Source organism: Heliangelus exortis, chromosome 8, assembly GCF_036169615.1.
Source record: "Heliangelus exortis chromosome 8, bHelExo1.hap1, whole genome shotgun sequence".
In the NCBI taxonomy this organism is placed as follows: Eukaryota; Metazoa; Chordata; class Aves; order Apodiformes; family Trochilidae; genus Heliangelus; species Heliangelus exortis.
Genome location: NC_092429.1, coordinates 15,137,288 through 15,161,317, shown reverse-complemented (window position 1 = coordinate 15,161,317; position 24,030 = coordinate 15,137,288). Strand labels below are relative to the sequence as shown.

General features: G+C 37.3%; 1 protein-coding gene across 1 annotated transcript; it reads left to right on the top strand.

The window, feature by feature from the left end:
• The first annotated feature begins 524 nt into the window (after window positions 1-524).
• Window positions 525-24,030, top strand: SELENOF (selenoprotein F). The gene is made up of 5 exons (XM_071750614.1): window positions 525-681; window positions 3,151-3,318; window positions 12,980-13,043; window positions 20,631-20,680; window positions 23,040-24,030. Exons 1-5 carry the CDS (start codon window positions 613-615, stop codon window positions 23,169-23,171), a joined length of 483 nt encoding a protein of 160 aa, XP_071606715.1. The 5' UTR covers window positions 525-612; the 3' UTR covers window positions 23,172-24,030.

Here is a 24,030-nt window from a genome sequence, read left to right as displayed (position 1 = left end):
CGCGCCCGCCCCGCGCCGCCGCCGACTGCCGGCGGCGGGACCCGCCCCCGCGCCCTCCGCCATTGGGCGGCGCCACTGCCGCCTCGCCTCTCCCCAAGCCGGATTGGCTCCGTTCCGCGGTGGCCCCGCCCCCAGGGCGTCGACTCCTCCTCTTCCCGCCTCGGTTCTGAGCTGCCGGGCCGAGGCCCGGTTCCGCCTACACGAGACCCTTCGTGATTGCGAGGCCCTTCCCCAAGTCCCGCCCACCCGCTCTGGACACCGGCGCCGCGGCGCTCGGGGAAGGCGCCAGCCGCCTGTCAATCGCCGGGGCCGGGGGCCTGCACGCCAATTGGCGGCAACTCTCAGTAAGGGCCTTACTTAGGGCAACGCCTGATTGAGGGTGGGGAGTGGTATCTTTTCTAGCTTCGTTGTGAAGCACCGTTTTCAACAGACTAAAATTGTTTCGCTCTGTAGTTCCCGCAGAGGTTCGGAGTTTGCTGTTTCTCCTTGTGGCGCTCAGGGTTGGGAGCAACGCTGCCCTCTCCCGCACCAGGCAGCATCTTGGGCACCCGCCATGGGTGAGGTCCTTCAGCGGCCTCCCGGCGACGTTGGCAGGGGCGCTCCGGTATCAAGATGGCGGCGGCCGCTGAGTTAACAGCCCTGGGGCGCTGCTGGTTCTGGTTGCTAGTGGGGCTGCAGGCGGTGAGAGGCCGTTCCGTATTATTCGCACTCGGGGCTCGGAGCGGCTAAGGTTTCCTGAAAGAAAGAGAGGGTGTGAGGGGGAGGGTGGCGCGGGAGTGAGACGTCCCGTAGCGGGAGGCGGAGGCAGCAGGCCCGGCCCGGCCCCGAGGCGACGTCCCGTGTTTCGGCCCTGTCCTGCTTCTGTGGCTGCCTCTTTTTGTTCTCTGTGTCGGAAGTTGTTCTCTGCTTTACCTCTCTTCTCCCCTGCTGTCGTTGCCTCTGCTTCTCCAGACTGCGAGAGCCGCGGTTTGAAGCCTCAATCCCCCCCGCCTTGTCCCTCGCCTCGGTCCCCGTTTCCCCCTTCAGCTTTGAAAGCGTGGCCATCGCTGCAGTGACGTCTGAAATAATTTTGTAGGCTTCGCGGCCTATTTTCAGTGGGGTCTATGTTATAAGCCTCATGAGTAGAGTTAGCACTCTTTAATAATGAGCTTAAGAATGGGTTTTGGAAGTGGCGCTTGGTGGGTTTTATCTCAGACTGAAGGTCGTTAAGGTTTTCCAGACAGGTCAGCTTTCTCTTAGTGCACCTTCCGCCCCTAAAAGGTTCCGACCTACCTGAGCTCCAGAGCCAAGAGATAATACGAAAGAGCTGTTAAAGTGTTTCACTCTACTATTAGGAACTTCCTAGATCAGTTGGCATCGGTGCTGTAGTACTGATTTATCTAACGTGAAAGCAAAGCATATATTTGTAGTCGAAGTTTTAGAAGAGAAAATTAACTTGTTCTGATGGAAAGTTAGCTTCTAAAATAGGAGGGTTCTTTTGTAATCTTATTTATTATAATTAGTACAGCTATTATTTCAGGATAGTACAGTAGTTACAGTGCTAAAAATTAAGGAAAAATGCTAGGGAGACACAGTTTCTTTTCCTTTTTTCTTTTTTTTTCTTTTTTTTTTTTCTTTTTTGATTTTCTCCCTTCCTTTTCTCCCTCCTCTTATTCCCTATGGTTTTATTCTAAAGCTGTTCTGAGCTTGCTGGGGCTGTGGAACCAGAGCTTCACTGAGGAATTCTGCTGTACTGGACACTTTACTCACTTTGATGCACTGTTTGGTTTGGGTGCTTGGTTTTTTGTTGGTGTCGTCCTCCCCTCCCAAGAAAACCAACCAGAAAACATGAGAATATTTCCCTTATATATGCAGGTGCTCTGTAGCTCTGCTGGGGAAGGATGTGAGGAGTGCTGCTGGTAGAAGTGAAATGCCAGTGCCATTTTTTATTCCAGGTCACCAGATTCAAAATTAGGAAAAGATGATAGTAAAACATAAAAGAGGTGGATGGCAAGCAGCAAGGTGCAAAAAACTCTTATAACTACTGCCATCTTAGTTAATTAAATAAGTGAACAATAACTAAAATGTAGCTTTGGAAGTGTCTGGCATTCTCCTTCAACTTCTATACTACCATGGTGGTGTTATATTTCTTATTGCTTGTAACCCTTAGAAAGAATAAATAATAGAATACAGTAAAAGAGGGTCCCATTTTTGTTTGAATACTGTTGTGTGTCATCTTACTCTTTGAACACAGAGATGGTTGCTATTTGTTTTGGTGGGGGTTTAGTAATTTCAAGTCTTTCCCAAGGTCTTTAACCCAGGCTGAGAAGCATCTGGGAAAACTGTCTTCTTTCTCTCCTTTTTTAGTTTCCTCTCTTGGTTTTGTTTGGATTTTTATTTCCCTTCAACCAGCCTACAGTTGAAAGGAAAGGTTTTAAGCTAGAGTGTAAGAAATCATTGTGTAGGAAAGTAGGAATGTAAAAAACAAAAAACCCAGCTATCATTGAAGTACTTAGTTCATAAAATTTTTTTGGCTGCTCATTAAAAACAGAACTAGTATTACACATAGAAGCCATGTAATTGAGTTGCCTATTTTAATGTCTTACTAGTAAAGCAGAATTGCAGGTTTTTATCTATGCTTCCACTTTCAGTATGTGGTTTTCCTGTAACAATAATGCAAACATGAAATTTAAATCCCACTTGTATGCACTGCTTGAGCAGTTTGGTCTGTTTCATGACTCCCTTGTGCTTTTTCCAAGCTTAGCTGTTACACTTATTTTCCAAGCCTTAAGGGTGGTACGAAATTTACCGAAATTGCTGTGAAAGAGAAGGCTTTAGAGAACTGTAGTCATGTGCATTTCAGCTGATTCATTAGGTTTGGGGGTGCTTTTTTATATTTTGAGTCAGCAGTAGGAAAACAGAAGAGTTGTCAGTAAAAGTTGGCACATTGCCTGACTTGGAATATGCACGTGGTGAGTGTCAAGCATTCACTGTTAAAGACTGTTCCAGAAAACACGGTGGGGTTTTGCAGTTATGGGCAGACCATTAGGTTTTACTGTAAAACAGTCAGAAGAAACTTAGTTCCTCTTCCTAGTCATTAAAACTTTTTAAATCTTCCTTTTTTCAGACAACTAACGTAATATTAAAGTATAACATTGCATTCATTTTCAGGCAAGTGTATACGGAGCACAGTTGTCATCAGAAGCTTGCAGAGAGCTGGGCTTCTCCAGTAACTTGCTGTGCAGTTCTTGCAATCTTCTTGGCCAGTTCAATCTGAACCAGTTGGATCCGTTCTGCAGGCAGTGTTGCCAAGAAGAAGCTCAGTTGGAAACCAGAAAGGTGGGTTTTGGAGCAAATCTTTTGTGGAACGATTTAATGCATTAGGTTAGGTTTCTGAAACTTCATTGTCAAAATATATGAAAATCTGATTATAATCTGAAGAGGAAAACAAAACATTTCTTGGTAGTCTAATATACACAGAGTCTAGATTAGCAGACTTGCTGTACTGCTCTGAAATAACTTCCCTGTATAAGCAGAAGAATCTTTGATTCTTTGACAGCCCTTCTTTAGTGTGAAGTGACTGATGGGAGCTCTGTCCAGCTTCTTTAAATTGGAAGTATGGGATCTGAAGAGGGCAAAAAAAGAGGATAACGAGACCGGTGTTCTGGGTCACAGCTGTTACTTGGTCATTGACACATAAGGTAATGGCTTGGATAGTTCAGTCCCTGGGAATAAAGACCCCTCAGGTCTGCTCCTGAGCTGCCATGAAGGCACAAACCTGACAGAAGCAGAGCAGCTCACCTCACCTCAGTTCTGCAGCAGTGAGAACAAGTAGGTTCTAGCAGCTGGAAATACTGCCAGTGGTCTTGCTCAGAGCCCAAACTGTACTTCTGTCAGACTTAGACAAAACCTTTCCTTTATCTGTAGTGAGCAAATAATCAACCTTGCTTAAGGTACATTAGCAAGAAATATTTTTTAGAGCCTTGAAAAGAGCACATGCTTTCAAATATGTTGTAATTTAGGAGTACTCTAGAATATTTTGAGTACCAATCAATTATCAGGAAAGTAGAGATTTCAAGAAGACGAGATGCTAAAATTATTTTTAATTTCTAGGAGATAACTAAATAACCAATGACATGATATTACTAGTAAAATCTAGCAGGTCTCTTGCTTTCTCCAGTGATCCAGAAATTGATGTATATTCATAGGAACCAAGTGATTGTATAAATCATTGTGGTTTTACTATGTGCTGGTTTTTACCTAATTTTATTTTCTGCTTTATTTTGTGCTTTGTAGTTAATCCAAATTTACTGCTGTAGCACAATCCAGTCTACATCTGTGACATTTTTTAAGAAGTTCAGTACAAATGATACTTAAGGTGTGGAGTTAGCATGGTAAATATCAGCTTGAAGTAGCAGAGTGTTTATGTTAGTATTTTCATATATGGGCTTGGATGCAGGCTTTCCATACTGTGTGTGTGCTGGTGTTCTGGTTATATGGTTGAATGTTAAGTTGTAATGTTGTTTCTAACATTGTTTTGAATGTTTCAGAAGGTAGAAATTTTTTATACCCTTACCACTGCTTGGAAAGTTGCATTTTGGATTTGCTGAGGTTTTTTATTTGGGTTTTTCTTTTAAAATTACACTGAGTAACTTCTCTTGAAGATTAGCCAGTGGAAAACTAGTGTTGGGAGAAATGACCATGGATATTATCTTACCAGAGCATATTCAGGATAATCACATTTTGGATTGACTTGTGTTTTAACAGCACCAGTTGTAGTTGATGTCTGCAACTGAGCTTAAGACTGTACTCTGCCATAAAAATCAACAATCTAATGTATAGTAGCTTCTTGCTGAAGTGGTATTTTCATGATAGTGTGCAGAGTAGAAAAACTGAATGCTGTCTTTTGCTATATTTTTTTCCTTTCCCTGTTTTTTTCAGGTTTCCATAGAAATCTTCTTTCAGTTTTTTTTCCTCTTGTTTTGTTCCTTTTTACCCTCTTGTTTGAAAAATTGTTAAATCTTACTCTGAAAACCTGCATCTTAATGTAAGATGGCTGACTTGCTGGTTAGTAATCCTGTGTATGGCTGAGTTCCACAGCACTGGTGCTCAAGGTTTTGCTAATGCTGTGACTACATTCTTGAACATCTTCAAAGTACACAATTTTTTTCCCTGAACTGTGATACCAGAACATGACATCCCTTGTTCATTAAGTGAGGAAGTATTTGTTCCCATCACATGACCCAGCATGTTGGTGCTACAAACAGACTTGCAAACCCTTAGGATACCAGGACAGACTATAGGATTTCAGGGTAATTCTCCTTATAATTATATGGCAAGTATTAGACATAGAATAAGCAAGAATGAGTTTATTGCATGACTTGCACTCGAGTCTTAAGTGAGAATTTAATATTAAAGGTCAGGAGATAGCATATGTACCTGAGAATTTATGTGTCACTGCTACTGTTCACAAATTATCTGTGAAATCTGCACAGTCCTTAAAATACTTTGTGCTGCAGAGCATCACTGAAGCCTGAAGTGAGCTGTTTACAAATGTCAAATGTGTCATGTTCTTGAAAGATGTTTGTTAACCCTGATCTTGTTATTGGCCCAATATTCTGTAAATTGACACTGTGGGAAACAGATGTGTGGTACTCTTGTGACTCAGTATTTGCTGTGACTTCTGCTGACACCTGTCCAGTGTAATATTTTATTTATTTCATAATTGCATTGTGGGTAAAATGAAAAAAATATTATGCTCTCCTCTTCTAGAGATTTTGTAGTCACTTTCAGAAGCTTGCTTAAGCAGTATTGCTTTAGACAGCTGCAAGTTTTAAGCCCCAGTCTGTCACATGCAGAGTACTGGTGGTGTGTAAAATGTAGAAGGATGAAGCGGAGGTGAAGCTAACTGTGCATGAAATTGTAGTAGCAGGAGAGATTGTCCATATTTTTCAGTAGCTGAAAATAGCTGCACTCCATCTGCAGCTTCACCTATGATGAGTGATCATTTCAGACATAGCTATAAGCATATTCCATTAATTGTGTATTGTAATCTCAGGTTTATCTTGAGATATATATATATATATATATATGACAAAATCTAAATTGATCTAAATTGAATCAGCTCTGAAATTTGCAGTACATTAAATTTCACAGTTGCACTGTTCAGTATTGCTACAACCCTCAAAAGTCATCAGTATTTGTAAGCAGACCTTTGAAATGTATTTTGCTCACTAAGGTGTTGAAGTTCAGCATTTTAAATCTCTATTGTCAAATATATGTCATGCTGTAATGACTGGTGCTGTCCTTAGCCAGGTACTTTGACATTTCTGCAGGAAAATCATAGCATGTTTTCACTGAATCAAGTTGAGATTCTTTCCCTTGCTAACTCCTTCTATTTGAAATTGTGGGAAGTTATAAGACATGAGAGATTCAGGTTGTTTCAGCACTGCAGAACCACAGAACATCTAGGCTGTTTAAGGTGAAGCCTGGGCTATGACCCCTTCATTCACATCATCCACCTATTTTTCTATAGTGTCATACAATTTATGAGATGTTTTTGCAGATGAAAAATACAGAGGTGAGGGACAATATACAAATGAAGAGTGAATTATACCTATTTAGCCCATGTGACAAGTAGCCTCTAATGGTAAGCTTGATCTATTTTGAAGAAAGAATGATTCTTACTTTCATTGAAAGGTAAAAAATATGCCTGTATAAATTACTTTTTCTGAAGTCTGTTACTGACAACAAAATTGTCACTCAGGCTTTTATAGGGTAGGAGGTGAGCATACTTACAGAAACTGTTCCTCAGGATGGGTTATTTTAATTTTAATGCATAATTCTTATGTTCCCCTTATGATGTAGTTTGACCATCATTTAAAAGCAATTATTTGAGTAGAATTAGTGTTTGACCCCTCCTGGAAATTAAATAAGTATTTCTGTAATATTAGTAATAAAAATGTCCACTGTAAATATGACTGTGCTATTTTTAGTAAAAAATTAATATTGAAAGCTCTCTTACAACATTTTTTTACATGTGCAGTCCTTTCAAATGTGCTGTTATGAATTATAGGGAGGAATAAGGTGACATTCTTCTCCAGACTTACTTTTTACAGCACAAAATAGTTTACAAAACTCACTGTAATTACTGAAACTAGAATAACTTGAAATGCTTTTAATGCTTTAGGCTACTCTAGTGTGACCCAATTTAGTTTAATTTTTCAGGGTGGTTTTTCTTCTCTTTTCATTTCACTAATTAAAGTGCTACACTTTAAAATTACAGTTGGCTGCCTGCTTGTTCTGCCGGAGGCTCCGAGTATGAATAGTTTCAATGAAGCAGTCTCATCTCTTGGTTTTTAACTCGATGGGTAAAAATAGAGAACTACTTAGAATTCTTTTGACATCTCAGTTTCAAGTGTCATAGCAAAACCTGAATAAATGAATTACAATTTTGGTTTACTTGTAAGTATTTCTCAAAACCCCCAGCTTTTTCTGTCTTTTGATGTGTCCTATAAAATCCATTGTCTGATTTGAAAATCAAATTGTGCTTTTACGTAGCTGTACTCCTTATTTCTGACATGTTACATAAAAATGGTTCATGTTAAATGTTGAATAAGATACACTGGGTAAAAACAAAGAAGGAAATAATCAGAACTCAGTAATTATGGGTAATACGTCAAATGATCTCCCCTCAAAAGTTTGCTTTTAACTATAAAGTGTCCCATGCAGCTCAAAGAGGAATTTTATGGGGAATATTGGTACAGAATTTTGGGAATTGAGATGACTCTGTTCTCTGTTTCAGTGTGTACTGAATATTCACTTCAGAATATTATGCACGGCCATTCCTTGTACTAAAAAATGTGCTGAAGTAGATGCCCTTCTCCAGAACTCCACCATGTACACTCCTTGCCTTCTTCTGTACACGATGTTATCAGCAATGAAAATTAATGTTGACAAACAGTAGTTCTAGATAAGGAAGGTGCAGCAATCTAGTCAATGTCCAAGGCAGGTATTTACCATCCTTTGTTTGGATCAGATTCACCAAAAGTTCATCTGTCAGATAATCTAAGATAAAATATACTACCTGTCTGTAGTAGGGCAAGCCTTGCCTGTAGAAGAACTCTTTCTGGTCTTATAATTGAAAATAAAAGGTTAGGGAAATTATAAATGTGAACTTGCTAAATGTGAGTTGATATGCATCTGTGCTGGCAAATGAAATGGGTTTAGCTAACTATATCTTAACTCCTTTGTCTGGATATACATCTAGATAACATACATTTGTTGGAAAAACTTCAAAAACTACAAAGTTTCCAAATCACTTAAATGCACAAAGTCAGATAATTAGCTGATGGGTTCCATTCTCCATGTTTTCATAGCAACTTTTCTAAGGTGCTTAATTTTTTTTTAATAAAAGCACAGATTCTGGAGAATAGAAGAGATGCTCAGTAATTCTACTTCTAGAAGTAAGTAGTTAGTTAGATAGCAAAATTAATGAGATAGTATATTCCAAATTTGGAGCTTAAAATGTTGACTTTGCCTTTTTTTAGTTAACATAATTCTCTTCACTAGGTCCAACTGAGAGCCTGTACATAGAAGCCTTTTTCAGCACCATTCTCTTCCTCTATTCCACTCTTCCCCCTCACTCCAACTCAAAGAAGTTGGGCATTCACACCACCTAATCCATGCTACAGCTCCAAAAGTCTGAAGTTGTTGATTGCTGAGCTTTTGCATTTTTCTCTCTCACCCTTGTGCCAGATCATTTCCTCACATGACCTTGCACCAGACCATTTCAGAGAGTTAAAAAATAGTCTGCCACCAAGGGAGGTTGTTTTGGAAAGATAGTGGTTGCTGGAGTTTAAAAGCAAAAATATTTTTATAATGCTTCAAGGAGGAGGAGCCTGTTGTAACACCAAAAATAAAACACTCAGATGGATAACATGAATGTAATAGTAATGCACAACTATGTTATGTACCTAGAGAATTAAAAAGTTGAATCTCTTACAGAAAGCAGAACTCAAAGTTCTGGAGATTTCCAAGGATACAGATTCTACAACCTTACTTAGTAAATACTTTCAATGCTTAAACAACCTCATTGTGACTTCTTTTTTTCACCCTTATAGTCAGCTGGTGTTTCCTTGCCTGCAAATAAATAAGAGCTTAGATTCTGCTTGAGTTTTGTTCATGGGAATCTGCCTGTAAGCCCTACTGTTAATCACAGGAATAGCACTAAGTCAGAGAAGCGTTTTTTGGCTGTTTGACTGGTACAAAGCTCTAAGAGTGAGGCATCTCCCTTCACAGGAAAATGAGTTGTGAATGGGAGCAGTTTCTGTGTTGCTAAATTTACTGATTACATCTTTCTGAATTGTGTGTGTGTGGCAATGACTTTATTGGCTTTCTGCAGTACAGAACAGTAATTCATAATGTTTCTGGCAGTGAAGCTTCCTGACTGCTTGCTGTTAAACCCATAGATTCTTGCTAATTTTCTGTCTTAAGGGAAGGGGAAGACAGAGTGATTTTGAAAACCTGTAACTGTCTGTTCAAATGCCCTGTATTTTCTCCCCCAAGGAGAGAAAGTATTTTATAGTTTACAAACTATAAACTCTCAGTTTATATGATGTTATTTTAACTAACTTAGTTGTCTAGTAAAAGTATCAAATAAATTGGTAGCTACAAGAGTTTAGGGAAGAGCAGAATAAACTTGCACAGAAATCTCTTTTCTTTGTGACTTAATTTCTCAGAAGAACAGATGGCAATTACTAACTTGTTTTGCTTCCTGGGTAGGGGACACACAAAAAGTTAATTTTTACAGATTTGAAAAGAAAAGAGATCACCCTATTTTCAAACAGTACCCATTTGTTCATACTAAGAGCCTTGGCTAATAATAATATTAATATTAATAATAATCCATATTTCTTCAGACTTTTCTTTGAAATTAAGCAATAATATGAGCTGATAGGGGATAAGGAGGTTTCTTTGGCACGTGCTTATATAGTAGTGTCAAGTGGAAATTACAGTGACTTTCATAAAAATTGTTTGCATTGGAAAGAGATTTATTGTTGATCTAAATTTCTGTTTGGTTGTCAACACCAACAGTTATGTAGCAGTCTGTAGCAGGAATACAACTTTTGTTCTGAAACTTTAATCTTGAGTGATGGTGGCAACAGTTCCAGATCTATATTCATAAATGAAGCACACGTGAAATTTTAACTTGCAGAAATTACTTCAATTCCCTTCCTAATAACAGGTGAAATCTTTCATTTTACCTAAATCAAGGTTCCTTGTTTTTAATTGTTAGAACAATTGTTTTTACAATATGTTTTTATCTAACACTATTCTTATGTAAATAATGATTTGTTCTGTTATCATTACCCCATTCCTTCAAGATTAAATCAGACATGACTGATGGTGTGGTTTTCCTCCTCTCAGTTCATTAGTACCAGGGTGCTGAGACTCTGGAACAGCCTGCCTAGAGAAGCTGGGGATGCCCCCTCCCTGGAGATGTTCAAGGCCAGGTTGGATGTGGCTTTGAATAACCTTGGCTACAGGAGAGCTTGGCAGGGAGCTTGGAGCAGATCATCCCTAAGGTCCCTTCCAGCCTAAGCCATTCTATGATTCTGTGATAAGCATCTTCATTACATCAGTGTCAACTTCTGCAAGACATCCAGGTGCTTCCAAAAGCTTCTGAATGAAGTTTACTCAAGTCAGTGTTTTGCAAAAGATGAGAGAAAAGTTCAGATTTTGTCACAGTAGCCTTAGAAACCATACTATTAGAATGTTTTAAAAAAGGCAAAGTAATTTTTATAGATCCATGAATCAGACTGGAAATCACAACAGCACTTGTGTTCGAATGGACACCAGTAATAGTTTCTTTATCTCATTGGTCATAGTACTAAACTCACTTCCATGAGCACTAAAACAAGTGAAGCATTATTTTTAAATGAAGTAACTTATGAGATAAGCATTGTGTAATGTACTGACTCGTCATGTTTGTGTGCCTCCACACTAAGTGATGCATGTGATTCTTAGTAACACTTGAACACAGTAAATGCCTTCACAAGGAAGTTTGGAGGACATCTGCTCTGGACATGATGGGATAGTAGCAGCAGGAGATATTAACAACTATGCTTTTGTTGTGGGCTAAGTGATGCAAATAAACCTGTGTTTCTTGCAAAAGACACCTTTGTTTAGAGTCATAAATGAAGCCAATTGATTTTTTTTTTTTTTCTTGTCCAGCCATCTAGAGAACAGCTGTTTGTCCCAGCATGAATCTGAACTTTTTTGTACCAGCACAGTTGGGCTTCAATTATAGCAGTTATAAACTCAAAATATAGACATCAATGATTGAGCTGTTTTCTTTGTTAAACCTTAGTTCTATCAGATATTGGCTGGGACTTACAGACTGGGAATAGTTTGTAATTACAAGATGTCTTACATATTTTAGATTCCTATAGTGATCTTGTTCCATAGAAATCCTTGTTTGAAAAGAGGAAATAAATGGTAAGAATTATTTGCAAAAATGAGAATTTTAAAATGCTCATTGTCCTAAACTTAGGTGTACTTTACACAGTACATATGTAAAACAGTTAACAAAAAATGCCTATTCATTCCTTTGTCTACTTTATACTAACTTATTGACAGAACAGTGTAGACAGTTGTCAATAACTGGTCTAAATACAGATATACATTGCTGATAGATCTGGTTTTCAATGCTTTCTAAAGAATAATGAATAGGGACATGGTAAGTGAACTATATAATCTCACTATTGTATGTTTCCTCCAGCTCTGTAATTATTTCATGTTTTAAGTCCAGTGGAACTTTAATTATGCAAGTCAGTAACTGAGCGGTTTATCAGTGCCTTTTTTTAATTAAAATCTTTACTTTGGGAAGTAAAAAAAAAAATTTAAAATTCTGGTCTTTTTTATTTCTTGAATATTGTTTTGTAGCAATTCTGGGTTTTAGCACTCAAATCGAAGTATTTCTCTTAAATGTCTAGTTAAAAGTGAAAACGTAGCTAAGCAAATTTATGAGATGCTGTTCTGAACAGTTAATGCAATGTAACATTTTTAATTCTGTTTCCTGTGGAAGTTATGATTACTCATTAGTTCATATCAGGAAAGAAGTTGTAATATCCCTGGTTTTTTTGTTGGGTTTTTTTTTAATATATAATGAGATTCACATGATGATAGTATTTCTGATGTTCTAATTCATAATATATAGACAAATAATTAGTTGGACCTGAATTCAAAAGATTGATGTTCTGAACAGAAGATGTATTCCTGGCTGTCCATAATGTCTATCTAGATGGGGGATGATGTTTTAATAACATTGCCTTTGAAATTTCAGTCATATTGTTTGTGGTTTGCTTTTATGACTTGCTATTCTTTCTTCTTAGGGGTTAGTACTCATTAAATTTCATAATGAAAGCTTATTTTTAATTAAATGTATTCACAGTTCATATTTCAAGTGAAATGTGAATTTACTTCTTTTCACTGAGGCTATATTTTTCCAAGTCCTGACTTTCATATTTGTTATGAAAACACTGTCTAAAAGGGAATTATAGCAGAGGTCATAATTGTTTATATAAGGTAATGAAGTGAATTTTTAAAATTTACCTAAAGCTTATTGTGTCAGCTTCTCTATAAACAGTGGGGTTTCAGGGTTAGAAGCATCTGATTTGGTATACAGTATTGATAACTGTCTGTAAGATTAAAATGCTTAACTTAAGAGTATGGATTTCTATTTTAGTATGGTATCTTTTTCCTGTTCTTGCATTTTTAATATAATGCATGGAAATTAGTGTGTATCTTGAATAACCAGCCAGTTGTTGCATAAATCCCAGGCAGGTCTGAAATTGTGATTCAATATATGATCTTATTTGTCTGTAGTTACCACCAACATAATAGCACATTGTCTTGTCAGAGGAAAATAGCTCAACAGCTAATGCACTGTAAGTAAACTAGAAATTTAGATTTCTGATGTTTCTGTTTATTATTACAGCTTTATGCAGGAGCTGTCTTAGAGGTATGTGGATGAAAATTGGGAAGGTTCCCTCAAGTCCAGGGTAAGTAAAGCCACTGCTTTCAAATATGAAATATTGTCACAGCTGAATGATAAAACATGGTTTTAAGTAATACTACAAGTAGTCATACATTTCAGGTATTGTATCAAGAGAGTTACATGGACTCATGGAACTGGTCTCCAGTAGTTGATACATGGAATTATATTGTGCACATATGGAACTACTTTTGTTTCACAGATCCTGCAGTATAATTGTTTTGCCCATGGATAGCAGCAGTCAAATAAAGTGCATGGAATACTGTACTGTATAAGGAAAATCAGTATGTGGTGGGAGGAAGCTGTAGGAAAAGCATCTGTGAGAAATTGCAATCTGGAATTTTTTTAGAGGTGGGGGAAGAGCTTAGGTGATAGCAGTACTTTGATTTTTGGGGTTTTTTTCCTGTAACGAAGATCCTAATACTGTACATTGGACATAGAGCAGAAAGAATAATCTAGCCTTAGACATAAAGTGACAGAAATACCATGTCTCCATCTGCCATGGCAAGTATTAATACCTCTCTTTTTCCTGGTTAACTGAAGTTTTTTTTTTTTAAAAAGGATTTTAAAACAGGTTATAGTTTAAATAAGTTTAACTGGTTTTGAACCCTCCTTTGCCACCACTACCCACACATAGTTCAGTTAATTGACTGCAAGGCCAAAGCAAAGCTCTTCTTTTCTCAGTGTTTAAAATGTCAAATCCAGAATATTTTAAATGACATATCCTACTACAGGGGTGTAAGAATATTAGCTCTCTTAGCACGGAGTCCATATTATCTCTGACCATTAAAATTTAGGAAAGATATAGCTGTTTTGAGCTATAGGTTTGAAGTAAAAGGTAAACCTGTTAGCCTGACTCTAGCCTGCATTATGTCTGCAGTTATCTTCATGTGTAAGTCCTAAAAGGCCCCCAACTGTTCCAAAAGCTTACAGTACTTTTTTTCCTTTCAATCCTTGGTTATCTAAACCTGCTCAACGATTTACATTCAGTTGATCATATCAGCTTGTTTTTTAAAATACTGCATAAATTTCAGTGGTTTTCCAGTACATTGTTTTTGACTACCAATTCTTTGGAAGAAATAAAAAATAACTGCTAGTGAGCTTAAAGATCTTCTTTGCCTTTCTACCACCAAGTCTAAATTTATGTTGACCAAATTTTCTGCTAGGGTATCAGGGCATGTTGGAAGATGGGATAAATTTTAACAGCATATTTAGAAATTCTAACAGGCAGAAAATACAGTCTTCCAGCTGGTATTTGTATTAATTATTATTAATTAGTGTTAACCTCAGAGTACTTTTACTTAGATTTTTACCACTGATTCTAACTTCTACCAGAAACTATATTTAATGTCTCCATTTTAAGATGTTAACATTCAAGAAGCGTTTTTATTTCAACTTTTCACTTGGATGTTTTTTATGATAGTTATACTGTCTGAAGGTCATGCTGCTGCTTTTGAAACATTGTTTTTGTAGGCTTCATTGAATTCTGCAGCCCGGCATTGACAATGTCTCATTGCAGATAACTCTGATGCCTTTCCCATAGCATGTGCTAGGATTTTGTTGGGGTTTTCTTGCAGAATGTACACGAAATGGCCTCACTGATTGCCGGATTGTATGTAGAATGACTTGGATTCATATGTCTGCATTTTAGTGAAGGCTTCACCTTTAAATACTTGTGTAAATTATTTTATCTCTTGATTTACTCCCAAAGGCTTGATTTGTCATGAATTACTTTATTTGGCCAAAGGATGAACAGCGGTTTTTTTGTTGGGTTTTTTTTTTAAATATATAATGAGATTCACATGAATTAAGGATTAATTAAGGATTAAAATCTGGACATGTAAAAATTACATGGTAAAGAAACTAAGCAGATGGAAAAAACAGTGCTTCATTCAGTGCACTATTCTATGGTCCTTCTGTATGAAAATTTTTATCAGGATTACTGGTTGTATAATAGTTGCTGAATACACCTGTGTGCCTGAAATGTGAGAATCATTACATATGGAATATATTTATAGAGATTGGGAAAGCAAAGAAGTGACAAGTGACAAAAAAAAAAATTAAGTCCTCAGCAGGAGGATGAAAAAAATCTAGTTCTTGGCAAGATGAATTCAATCTTAAACTGAGTGTTACTCTGTATATTATCTTGACGAACTACTAAATGGTTTTGTGTGTGGCCAAGGATGTGCATTATGTTTCTCAAATAGAGCTTCTTGTGATAAGTCAGGTAACAGCCCACGTTTCTGTAAGTCTCTTTAATAAGTTCAGTACTGAGATACTTTTTCTGCTTAAAAAGTATCCCTTAAAAGTAAATTGCTCCTTTATAAGTGTGGTACTGTGGAATTCCTATACTGCATGTATTTTGAAATTGTTCTGTATAAAACTGTTCTTAAATATTTATCATTTAAAGCACTTCATCAAAGCAGAACATTGAAAACATAAGTGATGATATTCGTAGATGAAGCAATATTTTATTATACTATGTAATATGGGAAATGTGACAGGTTTTGGCTGACAAGCATAAAACTAAAGCTCTGAAATAGAATAATAAATTAGCTGGGTCAGTGATTAATCTAGCATATTTTGTTTGAAGTTGACTTTTAAGTGGCAGCCATGTTCTATTCATGATGAGATAGGAGATCACAGTGTCTAGACTCCTACGTTCTTTCCAGTTAGTTTAACAAAAACTGAATTCAGATGGGTATTTTAATTGAGCATTCTTTCATATGTCTCTGCATTCTTTTTTTCATCAGTAGAATAACTCTCCTCTCCTTGTGTGAATCTCTTAGTTAAGAAATGGATGTGCTCCCAGCAAGCCTTACAGAAACCATGTCCTTAATTCTTGAACTCATGCAGTGTGTAACTACATTAAATCCTTTAACTTCATAGTCAGCAAGCATCCCATTGTATTGCCCAAGTTCTGCTAATGTGAGCAGGATTCTTAAATATTGGTGAAAATAAGTTAGAAAGTTAGAAATCTGTTGTAAATTGATCATATATAACTAAAACTATACTTTTTTCAGATTTAGAAAAATGTCTTGGCATGCTGCATCTACAAAGTACCCTTTGTTTTGGCTTTTTTTTGAAGTTTCTTCTTCAGGCTTAATCACAGCTCTGTGTTGGACTTGGTTTTAAAAGCATGTGGTGCTCTTTATACAACTGCATTTTAACTTGATTAATGCACTACAAACAGTAGTTATTGATATGCCATATGAGTTCTTAAATTTAAATTCTTATATCAAACTGAGATCTCCAAAAGGTAAAGACCTATAGACAATAAAAGGTAAAAGAGTGCTTGGTGTCTGCTGTAGTTCTGTGTTTTTGCTAGGCCCTCAGGGTATCTTTTGAAGCAGGCTCATGCAGTCTTCAAAACTGTATGTGTATGTCAAAAGAAATTAATAAAAAGTCTGAGAAACTGATTAAGAAATTACTGCTTTTGGTTTGCCTGAATCTTCAGTGATTTACACATTCACATTTTTTAGCAAATATTGCCTGTTGTCTTAGCAATGCTAAGATACTTGTGATATATAATTAAATGTTGGGGTTTCCTCTCCTCATAAAATACCACTCTGATACTCCTCCCTTTATTTTGGTTCCTTTGCCTTTTTGTACATTTAACATTTAATTATTAGCAATGCCTTGACAAAACCATTATTTTACTTGAGTTCATTTCAGATTAAAAATGGTCAAGTCCATGGCATGGTCAAGACCCTTTCACTTTTTTATGTACAAATCTGTGACATTGTGCACAAACTTGTGTTTCTAGTAAATTATTTTTTTACTTTCAGAGTGCTAGTTTAGGAATAAATTAAGCAAACATCCCTTTATTTAATTGGTTTATGCAATGGAATATTACATTTACTTTTTGTATATTGAATTTAACTCAGAGCAACTATTTATAGATAATCTTAGATGTACTTTAATCATCTTCTTGTGTGTTTTTATTAGATCAATTATTTCCTATAACATTTTATATACACTGTCTTTCTTTTGAGATCTACACGTTCAGATGCATAAAAAATACTTTAAGTATTTCTCTAAAAATAGATTATCCTTTATACTAGTTTTGAAACGTTCTTCCTTTACTCATGGGTGGTGATGGAAGCATTCCTTTCTGTTGCTCTCAGAGCACTAATACAGCCCTGATCACATAATGGGCTCTTTTGGTCTAATACTGAGAGACAGGAGGGATACTCTTCTCATCAGACAAATATGCTGCTGCTTTTCAGTCCATTATCAGCATTTTATGATATTTATCTGTAACAGGAAGCCATCTGTCTGTACACAGCATCAAGAGTTTAAAAGAACTTAAGAAAAACAACTAGAAAGATAGCATAAAGTGGGAAGAATATGTCCAGTTTAAAAAGTGAGGTGAAGCCCCATGGGTATACATTGTCCTTGTAAGCATAGTGCAGTAAAAATTTATTGCTGACCTTGTGCTGAAGATTTAACTACTTCTGACTTGTGCTTGTCTGCTGTTAAAGTTTGAAGCTGATACAATAGAGACAATAGGGTTTTTTTAATCTCCTCCAGGCTTTTCTGATTTGAGGCCATTATAATCCTTCTGATGCATGTAGAGATAGACAAGGTTTAAAATGCTCCTCTATGTGCATGATGGTTTGAAAACTAGTGTTGAGATTTTACTGCCATTGTATGTTGGCTCTCATTCATGTGTAAGAGGTTGTTTGATTTTTTTTCAACATCGTTTTATTTTTTCAGTTGGAAATTAAGCAGATCTTTGCTCCTAAAGAAGCAACCTAAATGTTAATATTCCTGAATGTAGATAGTCTTGGTAGTCTGGGTCATGCCCTTAATATATAACAGTAGGTAGTCACCTTTTTTAGGAAGAAGTTATGCCTAGCATATAGATCTGCATGTGGAATCACTTCCATTTTGGGCTAGGAAGTTTTTGGTATATCCTACAGTACATCAGAGAAAAACAGAGGTGTGTGCATGCCTATCCACTGACTTGCTCTTTGGGTGAGAGTGATTCTTTGGCAATCTCCACTTAAAACTCGAGGCTTTAATTCCAGGAGACTGATTTTCAGAAACTTTCTCAAAACAAAGAGGCTTTATGTATCAGACAAAGTGACTTTATAAAGATAGCAGTGAATTTGTCCTTTACTGTGTTTATAGGCAGAGGCTGCTCTTAGGTCTTCAAAAGCACTATTCAGCATTATCTCTCTTTGCAAAACAATCTGATGCTGGGCAGGCTTTTGAAATGGCATTTTAAGTGCCCATACACACCTGATCCTTTTCTCTGACCTTTTAGCTGAGTCTGCTCTGTGGCCTCACCTCAGGGTTGCCTTCAAAGGGAAAGCAAATGCTTTGGTATTGCACATGTTTTATAAGAACAAAAGGTGAAGTGATTTCCTTAACATTATATGAAAGGACAGTTGCAAAGCTGGCAGTAGAACAGCTCTGACTTCTAGTCTGGTGTTTAATTCACTGGAACATGGTGTCATGGCAGTAAGCTCAGAGTTCATCTTACAGAAGTCAAAGTGGAAAATGCCTACCTCGATCACTCATGATTGGACTGGATAAATGCTTGTTTCTCTGCAGTGTGTAATTTCTAAAGCTTATAGCAGGGATTGGAAAATGGGGGGAGATTGCTAGGATTTTAGTATTCAAAACCAGACTATTAAATAGCGGTGTAAAGATGTGCAATTAGCCTACAGACACAGATTCATAGGAAGCTGCAATGCTGATGTCAGGGTATAGAGGAGAAATTGTTGGGGCACTGCTGAAGGTGGAGCATGTGCACTGCATCACATGGTAAGCAAGCAGCTGCATGTCCCAAAAATGTGCACTCTGGCTGCATCTGTCTTCCTCACCCCATCAGTTCTTTTCAGAGGCTCTTTATTCAACTTAGGATATGATTTTGTGGACAGGGGAAAAAAGAGTGTGTGATTAAATAATCTGAATTTTTAACTTATGCAGGATATTAGTTTATCACATTAGCTTCCAAAATTGAGAATATACAAATTAAGTTATTTGTACAGAGTTTTTCCTTGTTGCATTGCAAATTCAAGGGACTAATGCAGAAATTCACTATGATCAGCATTAGAAATAAATACGCCATTAACAGAAACCAATTTCATTCCAGCTGTCTAATATTTCACGGAAATTGTTCTGTAATGCTTCAGCTTTCAGAAGATTTGACATCGATACATGTGTGTAATGGCTGCTTTTGAAGCAACATCATGTAGTGCAGACTGTAGAATACTTTCTTCTACCTAATTCTGTTCCCATTTTAGTCCAACACCAGAGCAGAGAAAAACCACTCTCCAAAAGAGCTTTTCATCTGTCACTCAAGTAACAAATCCTTACACCTGTTACAAACTTCAAGTGCTGTAACCCGAGTTAACCCCCAAAGGCTATTCTTTAATACAATGGAGTTCCATAGTTCAGATTTGCTTATGAAACTTTATCCATTTTACTATGCTCTAAAGTTTTTCTTTAAGTTTTGCAATTAAACGTCACTGACTGTACTGACTGCTTCTTAGAGCCTCCTTTTTAAATAAATCCCTAGAGACTGATTTCACCGTTAAATTTAAATTGAAAAAAACCATGGTAAAATTCCCCATTAAATAGTTCAATGTACTTTGGACTTAACAAAGGATAAGAAATATCTGCCACTTTTTTTGCATGTTATTGTTGATGGCCACCAAGACAATTCAACATTTCCTCATAAGGGAGATGTTCTGCTCTTAATCTTGGTGGCTCTGTGCTGGACTCTCAAGCAGTTCCCTGTCCTGGAACTCACGGGCCCAGAACTGGACACAACATTCCAGATGTGGGCTCACCAGGGCAGAGTAGAGGGGGAGGAGAACCTCTCTCGACCTACTTGCCACCCCCCTTCTAATGCTCCCCAGGATGCCATTGGCCCTCTTGGCCACAAGGGCACATTGCTGGCTCATGGGCATCCTGCCATGCACCAGCACCCCCAGGGCCCTTTCCCCTGTGCTGCTCTGCAGCAGCTCAGTCCCCAGCCTATACTGGTACATGGGTTCTACTTTCACAGATGCAAGGCTTTTATCAGGTTCCCTTCTTGTTTTCTGTTCTGATTTCTTGCTGGTTTTTGACACGTAATCTCAGATATTTCTCCAAGACAAGACTTTGTCTTGTTTGCAAGAGTAACTCCCCGACCCAAGCTCTCCTCTTCCACAGAGCTTGCACAGAGCGTGCTGATGGGACTTGTGTTGCATTTAGCCTCCCACACAAAGCCAGGTTTTGATTGCTCTAATGCTTTTCCTCACATTGGCATATCACAGCAGCAGATGGGACAGCCTGCTGAAGACTGTCAGTTTTGCATGCAGATAAACTGATACAGACAGTTGCACTGGTATTTGAGGTAAATCCAAGCAGATACAAAGCTTGTTTGGAATGCTAGCAAAAATGGGGTGTTCCTTGGGCACAGTGTGTTTATTATTATTATTAATTTTGTGAGTATATTAAGAATTTTAACATTAAAATACCCTCTACAGCATCATTCCAAAAGACATAATTCTGGGAATACAAGCTTACATGCAAAATCTACTTTATGCAAGTAGAGAAAAGCTTGATTACCTTTCTTTCTTTCTTCAAACCACAGCTTTTGTCAGGAGTGATAAGCCAAAACTCTTCAGGGGGCTGCAAATCAAGGTGAGTAGTAACCTGACTTTTTTATTTTGGATGTTAGGAAGAGTTAAGCTTGGTGGAGGCAGCCCTTCTGTGGATTGTTCTGTATTTGCTGATCAAATAATCCTCTAGCACAGGACATATATTTGCATTGCTAGTATAAATCTTCACAAGTTCCTGCTGCTAGTATTAATTAGGTTATTATACAGTACCTGTTTGGTACCAGTTCTTTGTTGTTGATGGAGTTTGGGTTTTTTATTGTAATTTTTTTTGTTATTAATCCAAGAAAAAATATACTGGAATCTGTAATAGCAGGTGGCAAAACAATGGGAGGAATGTTTGCATTCAGTCCTTACTCTGTGGATGTCTTGAATTTACTCAAGTTTATTCTACCATAGTTTCCTTTTCTCCTGTTTTGTTCTCTAAAGCTGCCATTTCCAAACATCCAGAGATTCTTACATTTTTCTCCTCCATCTCAAAAATTCTTTGCTGTATTTTGTTTTAGTTTTCTCTATATTTTTCAAACATCCAGCTTTATAGAAATATGTATACTCAATGGTTTCTTAGGACTTTACATATATGCAAAGCTGCATAAGCTACACTGCTGTAAGATCAAACAATTTTTTGATTTCAAGATGTAGTGTAAGACTTCACCTTCCTCTTTAAATTCTGTGTGAACTTCAGTGTACTTCAGAGATGCACATCTTGATTCTCACGTCTTGTGCTCCCATCTCTGTTCACCAAATGGCACCATCTGGAATCACTTCATAGCTGTGCATGGCTGCAATAAGTGATTTGTCTTCTCAGCAGCAGATTCCATCTAAAACAGATTTCCTCTGTCTGTCTCATGCATTCATGTCTCTCTGGCCTCCAGTTTTCTCTCTCAAGCTTTCTCTCCTTCTGCATGGCTGACTTTCATTTTTATTTTTAACTGTGTAGCTGTATTGAACATCAGAGCAGTCTAGACTACAATTGGTACAGAGCATTACCAGAAAAAAATTTTGTGCAAGTGACTCTGGTGTTTTATTTTACAAGATTTTGCAAAACAGATTAGAGGTGCCACTAGCTTCCTTAAGTAAAACCAACTAAGTTAGCTCAGCAGGGTAAAGTAAAAATTCTTCTGAGGAATTCTTTCCATAAGCTCAAATGCTTAGAGCCTTCTCATACTGTTAAAAGCTTTTTTTTTCTTTTTTTGCATTACATATTTTGTGACTTAGTGAGTCTTCAGAAGCATTGAAGTATTGTGTTACCAGCAGAGCCTAGTAGGCATAGATACAACACAGCAGGCAACAATGTGATTACATTAGAAACTGATAGTAGAACTTTGAGCTGGTAAGGGGACTAAAAATTACTAAAATGGTAAAAAGGCTGTTGATTATATGAGAAAAGATCATTGAGCTGCTCAGTTCAAAATCCAGCTTCAGTAACTTCACAAAGTTGAAGCAGAACACCATCTTTTGAAGTGAGGCTTATGGCACTGCTCCCCTGCATACACATTAGCCTTTATAGCAGATGTTTCTCACAAACACAACTCTTCATTTGGTCTTCTACTTTCCCCTGTTTGACATTAAATCCAAGTCAGGAATCTGAATGGAAGCTATTTCCTACCTGTAACTCTGGTCGGGATCTCAAGATAAACATTTACTGTTTTGAAGTTGATGTTTTGCAATTTCCTGCAAAATTAAGCCTCTTTGTCCCCTATGGTTCCTTCTTTTCTCCCGCCCTCATTACTTAGGACTAGACAAGAAAGCATCTAATCCAGACCTGCAAACTGGCCAACTGCTGCTCATGGAGCCTACAACCTGCAGCAGTTCTCTGTCTTTAGAGCTTTGTTATGGTGCCTCCCCTCTTACTGGCTCTTCCTATGCACACAAACTCTGCTTTCAACATCTACTCCTTTGAATCTGGACAGCAGGTGAAAAAATATTGGAAGAAAGGAGATAGCAGCATAGGAGAGAACAAGCTGAGAGACTGATCTCATAAGCTTAATTTGATTTTTATAGCTATGTTTTCTTGAAGAAAAGTAGAATACATTTTTGTTAAACACTCCAGTTAATGAAATTCGTAACGTTGGAGCATTTTTCGTAACATAAGAGCATTGTCAGGAACAACCAAGCTTGTCTGTTTTTTAATAATTCTGAAATTTAAAAAGCAAACGCTTAAGTTGATTTCTTAGCACAAATTGTGTTGCCAAAGTTTGCCCAGAATACTCTGATTCAATTTAGTGCTCTGCTCCAAAGTATTTTCTGGCTGCTTTACTATTCTTACTCTAACATCTTTTTTAACTGCTTTAAATGAATAGCAGGGGCAGGGGGAGAGAGAGTGTTAATATGGAGAATGCATTTCCCAGCCTCAAGTAACTGACTTCTTTTTTTTCCTGCAGTATGTGCGTGGTTCTGATCCTGTACTAAAGCTCCTGGATGACAGTGGGAACATTGCAGAGGAACTGAGCATCCTCAAGTGGAATACAGATAGCGTGGAAGAATTTCTAAGTGAAAAATTACAACGTCTATAAATCATCACTTTCAGTCTTTTTTAATTTTCATGTCTTGTCATGGTAATCTTCTCAGATGTTGTGCACTACAACTGAAAAAAAACATTCCAGCTTCCATATTAAATTTAAATTGTCTGTTGTGCTGTACTAAACATCTTGTAATTAGAAGGGGAAGCTTCAGCACACATCTGACAAGTTGACAAACAAAATAGCTTGTCTTAACATATTTCAGTTCTTAATGCATTTTTCATTAACAAATGCTTTGTTTCGAAGTTAATTATGCAGATACCAGTTTGTTATAATTGGACCTGTTTTTACAAATGCTCTGAATTAGAAGAGCTTAAAATTGAAATTATTCCCAAGCTTTTTGTCTGCTGCTGTTTGTAAGAAAGTCAGAACCAAGTGCAACGTTCTATCTCCCAAAGAAACTTGACTGCTTATGTCCTCTTCTTTTTTTGTATTTGAACTGTCCTCTTTATAGAAGCATTGTTTACACCAAGTATCTAGTTAACAGGTTTTGAAGCTGATGGAGGAACTCATGCTCTGGTAGTGTGAAACATTTAAGAAGTACACCTTAATGAAGACTACATAGAAAACCTCTGTGGTATATGGAAGTCAGATGTTATGTGTGCTTTACATTAAGTGTTTTGCCTCAGAAAACATGAGTCTTGAAAAACCTTCCCTTCTAGCCTTCACAAATGTATTAGAAGTATGTTTATCAAATGAGTTTATAAACTGTCCTTTTAAAATGTGTTTTTTTCTTCTTCTTCAGTTGAAATTTATGTGAAGAGGGAATATAGACAGTATGTATGGTAATAAGTCAAATCCATTAAGACTTGTCAGGTTTTTCCACAGAGAGCGAATAAATATGGTAAGCAAG